The 7,953-nt window shown below is 31.6% G+C and overlaps 1 protein-coding gene across 1 annotated transcript; it reads left to right on the forward strand.

The window, feature by feature from the left end:
- The first annotated feature begins 1,298 nt into the window (after nucleotides 1-1,298).
- Nucleotides 1,299-7,129, forward strand: LOC148605151 (uncharacterized). The gene is made up of 2 exons (XM_088549952.1): nucleotides 1,299-1,754; nucleotides 5,805-7,129. The coding sequence occupies exons 1-2, from the start codon at nucleotides 1,328-1,330 to the stop codon at nucleotides 6,074-6,076; spliced, it is 699 nt and encodes a 232-aa protein (XP_088406078.1). The 5' UTR covers nucleotides 1,299-1,327; the 3' UTR covers nucleotides 6,077-7,129.
- The last annotated feature ends 824 nt before the right edge of the window (nucleotides 7,130-7,953 follow it).

Consider the following 7,953-nt stretch of genomic DNA (forward strand, 5'->3'; position numbering starts at 1 on the left):
ACTTTTTAACGGCAGATCGCATGAAACCCAGAAAACGCCACGCTTTTTATACTACCCACGAAACAATCGTATGATGGCCTGACGACCCCTGCATGAAACATGTCAGGGTTACCCCATTCCACCTCCTGGGGCACACAACCCAGTTGCTCTGTAGGCAGAGCGTCCTAGCCCCCGGCTAGGGTTCCGAGCACTATTTAGTCGCCTTTTACGACAAGCTTAGCGCTGCTGTGGGCCTATTCTTTTGACACCTGAACCCGCACGGGGCGAATGTGATCTGAAGATGTCTTAAGACAAAATTCATGTCTCAAGATGTCTTAAAACATGATTTCAAGACATTTTTTCATGTCTCAAGATTTCTCAAGGCATGTCTTAAAGACATATCTTGAAGACGTGTCTATAAGTTGTGTCTTTAGATGTGTCTCAAGACATCTAAAGATGTCTCAAGACACTGAGATCTATTTGCAATGTTGTTTTAATTTTGTCTTGTTTTATTTTTTTTTTCATTCTAGAACCTGTACTGTATTATTTAATCTCCTGTTGTTTCAGATTCGTTCAAAACATTTTTTTATTCCCAGATTATAAATAATTGCTTTATTTTCATGAAGAAAACTTATGAAACATTGTTGTCTTATTTTTATCTTATCGAAAACGGCGATGTAGTTTGCTAAATAAATAACTTCGATGGTGTAATAGGAAAGACCAATACAAATTACTTATTAATCGTGTTTATTTTTCTCAACTGATAAAACATGTCTTCCCCCCCCCCCTTCCTTCCTTTTTTTTTTTTTTTTTTGTTTTTTTTTGTTTTTTTGTTTGTTTTTTTGTTTGTTTTTGTTAGTTTTTAAATCACAATGACGAATTAATCAAACATCCACAAGGCGATGAATGACAGAAAAAAAAACAAAACAAAACAAAGTAACAAAAACAAAATACCATTAGCTACTAAATTGACTTTTTGCGATGATTTTATCGAAGAATAACTGCGAAATTGAAGTTTTGGCATTACTTAAACGAGGTGTTTCTTCATATCCCAAAAGTCTACATTGCAAGTGTGTTTAAAATGACAAAATAGTTACAATATTGCAAGCAATAACTTCTGAATATACAGTTTACAGTTAGGAATTATCTTGTACTTTTTGAACGAAATACGTAATTAACTAAAATCCATGTTTCCGATTTTGAAGAAAGAGTAAGATATTTCAATTAGCAACTACATTTGATTTAATGCAGAATTGATTTAACGTGACGACGCAATATTAAATTTTATTTTGTAGGAATGTACGACATCACTATAGAAACAAAAAATACAATTTTGTCTAACTTCAACATGAATACTAAATTAAAAACACACGATGCCTTCCCCGATGGTGATAAGTTTATATATTTTGCCATAAATGGATCCCATGCAGCAAGATTGCTCTTGAAATCGAAAAAGAAAATCAATGGCAACAATGAACTTTACTTTATCAGGATTTCAAACTGGAAAGGCAATCAGTCGGCGATACATCATGTTACCGAGCAATTGAGAGATCAAAATGACCAAATTGTTGCAGTAGTACCATCTGTGAATGAATTGGAAATTGGAAAGTTTAAAAATTTCTGGATAAGTTGGTGCGACAATACCCTGATGGTGGGACGTGGTAATAGATATGGTAATAACATAATGCTGTCATATGAACAGAACGATTCGATCGAAATTGAAGAAATCGGCATTACCGGTGGAGAAGACTTGATCTGGAAATTTTCACAAACGTGTGAGTAACTTACGTATTTAGAGCAAAAACAGATATGTGGGTTTGAACGTTTTTAAATCTCGAATACATATGAACAACAAAGGAATGATAAAAAAAATCAAAATTGAACAAATTGAACAGATCTGGTTCAATAACGTGTTGTGTATACTAAGTGCGCAAGAAATTGCTTGTTGCCCTCCAAATATAAAACAATATATAAATAAAATAGTTTAATATAAATAATTTCATAAGGTTGCTACTATTTTTTCAAGTACAAATGATTTGATTTATACAACGTATTGTTTGCTTTATAGGATAAAAACGCTTTCAATTCTAATCATCTTTAATTTATGTACAAGCACGTAATTTTATGCTAGTTTTCGATAAAAAAAACTTGCAATTGTTGATAACGTCATGAAAGAAAACAAAGGTATGGAAAACAAGACAGTACAAAAATAACTTTGCAACATGAACACACATATCATAGGTAAGAATATCAACCAGCAGCACCTGTCACACTGTACATGATTAAAAAACTTGAATTTCTAGCAAGATCTGTTGTAAATTCAGTAAGACAGTGTCATAGTTTATCTTTCCTCATTCGTCTGCTCTGGACACGACATTGCAATAGCAAATCAGCTGTTGTTTCTAGAAAAGAAGAGGTTACATACCCACTGGTAAATTCAGTGAGTTGTTATTAGAATCCGGGTTGCTCATTTATCTTTGCTTCTTTGTATGCGTTGTTTTGTTTATTGCATGTTTTGTTGTGTTTTGTTTTTTTTTGTGTCTTTTTTCTCTGGTAAGTCGTTAGCTTTGGCTTTTATTTTTTCGATTATCATTCGAATCTTTATTTCTATGATTTTCATTTCATAACAGTTACAATGCAAATGTGGTTTTCAGATATTACATTTATTTCTACTTAACATTGAAATGCTTCAACGAACATTTGACAGTATGCACTGACAATAGTTTTATTTGATAAAGCTTGATATTATTTGCAAAATAAAAAAATTCAAATGAATCTGAACAAATACATTGTTACAGTAATTGCATGAGAGTAATTTAAATGCACTTAAATAATGTGGGAAAATTGAACATTCTGAATTGAGCTGAAAATATTTGGAGGTGTTACAATTCGACAGTTAATTTTCGCACATACTTCAATTAAGACTTGAAGGTAATTTAAAAAAAATGTTTTTTAATTTAAAAAAAAATCGTTTCGTTTAAAATCTAATTTCGTTTCGGCTTGAATTTTTTTCCATTCATTAAAATATAATTAAGATTATTTTTGTTTGAACAAATATGCATTAAAACTATTAAGTAATACAATTGTAGTTATTGACAAGATGTTAGTATAGGTTAAATACACATTCTGAACACTCTGACCATTCTTGTGGACTCAACCTATTGTAAAAACAGTGGATATTTTTACAAATCACTGGTGAACATGCAATACACAAAACCTTCCGAAAAACAACTCAATAGTTTAAAGAAAGTGTAAGCCGTGTTCGATTTACCAGTGCACGTTAAATTACCACTAGTACAAAAATAATTTAAGAAAAAATTCACTCTGATTTATGAATGCTTTGTGCAAATCTATGTTTGGGTTTCGCTCGGCCCTTCGCCAGTTTGTTTTTCACAAACTTGTGGTTTACTGTATTCTCCACTTGCTTCGTAGTGATTCCGTGCGACACATCAAACGTCAATTCAGATCATACAATGTATATGCGTTGCGGTTGTTGGTCAGAAGAAACTGTTTAGGTGGGATTGTTGACATTGTTCTACAGACCAGCGTCATGATAGGTGAATGGAGTCTTAGATCCTGGACTCAAATTAAAGAGAAAAAAAAAACATAAAATGTATTATTTCATAGTAGATTTAATCGTTAACAAAGGAGAACTGTCCTCGTTTGTCTACCCCGGACTTGACTTTTAATGAGCAACTCGGCGGGTGTTTCTAGAAAAGCAGAGGACGCTTACCCTACCGGTGCACCTGTTACATGCTCCCAGTTTTTAGTTGAGTCCGAGTTGCTCATTTACTTTTGTTACTTTGTATGTATGATTTTAGTTTATGTTCTTTGTTGTGTATGTCTGTTTTTCCATGTCTGGTCTTTGTCCCTGGATTACATTCTTTTGATTACCGCTATAACCTTGGTTCCCTTGATTACTCTTTCATACATAAAGGCCGCAATACAGTCACGTGCAAATGTATACCTAACGAAAAAGAAAAAAGTCTTTGTGAAAGTCAGACAAAATGGGAAAGGATTGAGTGCAAGTGACAAAAAACTGCCGATATGACAATGTTATTTTATTTCAAGAAATCTTCCTGTTTGATGTAAACAATCTCTGCATCAAAATATGTTTGATACTTTTTTTCAATAGAACATTAGAAAATTAAGGTTATTGAGAGTATTAAGTGCTCTAGAATTGTTAATTTGTAGTGTATTTTAACGAAATTTTAAGTCGTGAGTTACGGATTCATTCAAACATCTTTAAAAGAATGAATGAAGTATTGTTAAAACTACCCAAGAGAGATAACTGTATTGAATTTAGCTCATTATAGCTACACAAAAGGCCTAATTGAAAGTCACATGTACTGCTTCGAGGATTGTAACAAATCGTATGTACACAATGTACCGCTTTCAGGGTCCTATTTTTTAATGAAAATTACTGTCAATGTTTTAGAAAAAAACTGCATTTAACTCGCGGAAGTTCTCATTGTGCATTCCCAAACAAATAAGTTAAAAGCACTTATCGTAATTATTGCACTTATTTTAACTTTATTTTTATTGTTATTTTTTTATTTATTCTGACTTTTTTTAAATTTTTTAAAATTTATAACATGCAAGACAAGTATAATTCTTTAAATATGTTTGACCTTCTAGACTGTAAAAAATGGTATGTACCAATTCTTGGGACCCTTTGAAGTTGTATGCTTCCAATTCCTGTATCAATTTTGACAAATCAAGTGGTAGTACGGACGCTATCATGAAAATCTGGTCATTTTCCTAAAACAGGTGTGCAGACTTGTCAACGGAAACAAAAGTTCGTACATTATACAGTGTACCGCTTTCAATTCTTGGGACCCTTTGAAATTGTATGCTACCAATTCCTCTTTAATTAGGACAAATTAGATTATAGGTATGGAACTTTAAGGAGTATTTTTGTTTTTTCTTGTACAAACAATACAGTAGACGGACACCATCATAAATCCATTAATGTATTGTTTAAAGTCATTTTTCAAAGACAGGTGTGCAGACCTGTTAACGAAACCAAATGTTTGTACGCTACACAGTGTACCAACCCTTAAAGGGGTACCAAGAAATCGTATTTTTATCGCTGTACTTTGATAAAACAGATACAGGAAAGGAAATGCTGTCTATGACTTAAAATTCCGTTCGATGACGGAAACAATATCCGGACGCCTTATCTTTTTCCTAAAAAAAAACCAAACAAACAAACAAACAAACAAACGGAATTATCAAAAACGAAGATGATAAGTGCAACTATATATGGTACCTGTAGCACACCAAGGCATGATGCTTTATTTATATCGGAAAAAGAGTTGCAAAACACAGAATGAGCTTTTCTTATTTATATGTATATATTTTGATAATAAAAAAAACGCATTATGTTTAACTTCTGATATGCATGTTTGATATGTCGGTGGAATGAGGGTAAATGGCATTTTCGTGTTGGAATGGAATGGAACTAAGGCAAAACATTAATTAAACAGAGGCACTTATGAAATATGCAGCCTGTAGAATACCCCTTAGGAATACTGAAAAATACCAAAAAATACATATTTTTCATTATCAAAAGCTGTTACACTATCAGGCCAAAAAATCATTTATAAAGCCATTTTTTGAAAAACAATCAATCTTTAATTAAAAATCAGCACAAAATAAAGAAATCTGATTTTATTTTCTTTGGTTGAAAAGAAAAAGGATACGAAACAATAGAGATAACAAAACAACAATATACGGATAGGATGAAAAATATGAACATTTGTATAAACAATGATACACAAATTAACAATAATATCATCTATACATGATAATTTTCATTCCAGCCAGTCTTCGTTGTGAACGGGTGTGTCAAGATCAAGAAACTAATGCCACGAGGCTGAGGGAATTCATGTTCATCAGAAAAAAACAAATGCCAACATTTCATCCAATAAGGACAATCAAGACGACTCAGGACCAGTGCATGTGGTCATGTTTGACAGAGACTGACTGTATGCAGTTTACATTTGACCAGTACAACATGGTTTGCGATCACATGACAAGAGACGTGGTCGATTTTGAAAAGGAAACCGAAGGCTATTTTAAATATTGTCTTTAAATTTAGCTTTATGTTATTAATACGTTTTGTAATTATTTCATTATATCTCTAGTCATCCATGTACTTTTTTATGAATATATGTAGTAATTAAAGCAACAGAATTTGACACAAAACTGCTTCCAGCTTTAGGTCTTTTGGTAATGAAGTATGTATTGTCTATTATTCTTTCATTGATTTACTTTTTTTCCTTAGTTAAGTAAGAAAAAAATGTGTTAATGTTCTTTCAAGGGCAATAAAATCCCCAAAATACAAGACTTTAATAATTTTTATTAATATAAATCTTAACTTTTTGATTCAAGTATTCCTTTTTTTTATATACACATTTGTATTTACATAATGCAGATTGATTAGTGAAACAGTTTTAGAAATAATTGGTACAAAAATCTAAGGGTTCTCACCAATTTCTAAATGCCAAGCTAAAACACGAATAGTTAATGTATTATATTTATTGCAATAGACAACTAAAACATTCATCATTTAAATATTAAATGGCGTTTTTCAATACCGATCATCCATCGTCAAAGTCCTTAAACCTAAATGCAACTGCACTGTGTAAGGCGCATATTTATATAAATGCAACAAGCTGATGTATGAACATGCATTGTATTTATGTATACTTTTTCTTATTTTGGTGGCATAAATAGGCAAACATGAGTACGTATTCATTGAAATAAAAAAACATTATGTTGAAACATTATCGAGTCAGAAAAGTACCTAATACATGTATATTTACAAAGGGACAAATCTTTGCTGATCGTTTCGCCTGTCGTAGTCTGTATATTTAACAAGAAGCATGGTTTCATATCTTGCAGTTTTTTTTTATCTAGAAAAAAGAAAAAAACGAAAAATAAAAATAAGGCAAATTATCAAAAATTGTATCGCGTTTTCGTGTTTTAGTTTGTTTCAACTACTACAATATTATTCTTCAGACAAATTAAAGCGCCATCTATAAAAAGCGAATCATGACGAACATGCTAACACTAAACATACAGAATTGTATATCGGACAAACCCGCAAAGATGTTGCTTAAATGACCATGACACAACAACCAAACAAAACACTATACTAAGAATTTCACTCATTTAGTCACTTTAACCATGTTTTGAACAACTGCTTTTCGCTTAAGCAATTTTCATTTTGAACTTGATAATTAATTCATTACTCTTAAATATTTCAAGGTACTTTACATATTGACGCTTTTGAAATGCTTTTGTTTCAATGAAATATTGTTTTTTTTTTCAACAATATCTTAGAGATATCAAACCATCCCCTTACTTTAAGAAGACAATAAAAAAAAACTTTAAAACATTATGAAACAATAATGTTACTGAATATAATTACAGTATTAAATGAGTACCTGAAACAATGCATTTAGCTATTTCAAAGTCGTATGGCCTGAATCATAACTTAAGGTTATCTTTCTTTTCAATTCTGTTGTTGGATATTATAACTACTGCACTTAATCCAAATACTTTATAATACGTATTGCAGAATATTAGCCTGATCAATTTTTATTGAACGGACCAAGAAGAAAACATGGTTAACGAAACAAAATCATCTAATTCTCAATGAGTGACGACATGTGCTCACGGGTTAGATATTGTATCAATCTACATGAAATATTCGCTGTATGCTTAAGCAATTGTAAAAAAACAAACCTATTTTTCGTAAACAGGTAGCTAAGTACTTCTTCGTCTAAGAATCAGGCAAAATATGTACATGTATAAGGTATGGCACATAAAGAAACAATGCACAGACATTTTATTGCGTAATCCAACTTGAAGTATTAACCTCAAGACATTACTGTCAAAGTGTTTGAAAAGTTTACCTTTTAAGATATTGATAGGTCAAATTAAGTTGAAATGCACCATGGACAA

The sequence above is a fragment of the Perna viridis genome, chromosome 10 (genome assembly GCF_037379345.1).
Source record: "Perna viridis isolate PV_CMFRI_1.1 ecotype Kerala chromosome 10, ASM3737934v1, whole genome shotgun sequence".
Taxonomy (NCBI): Eukaryota; Metazoa; Mollusca; class Bivalvia; order Mytilida; family Mytilidae; genus Perna; species Perna viridis.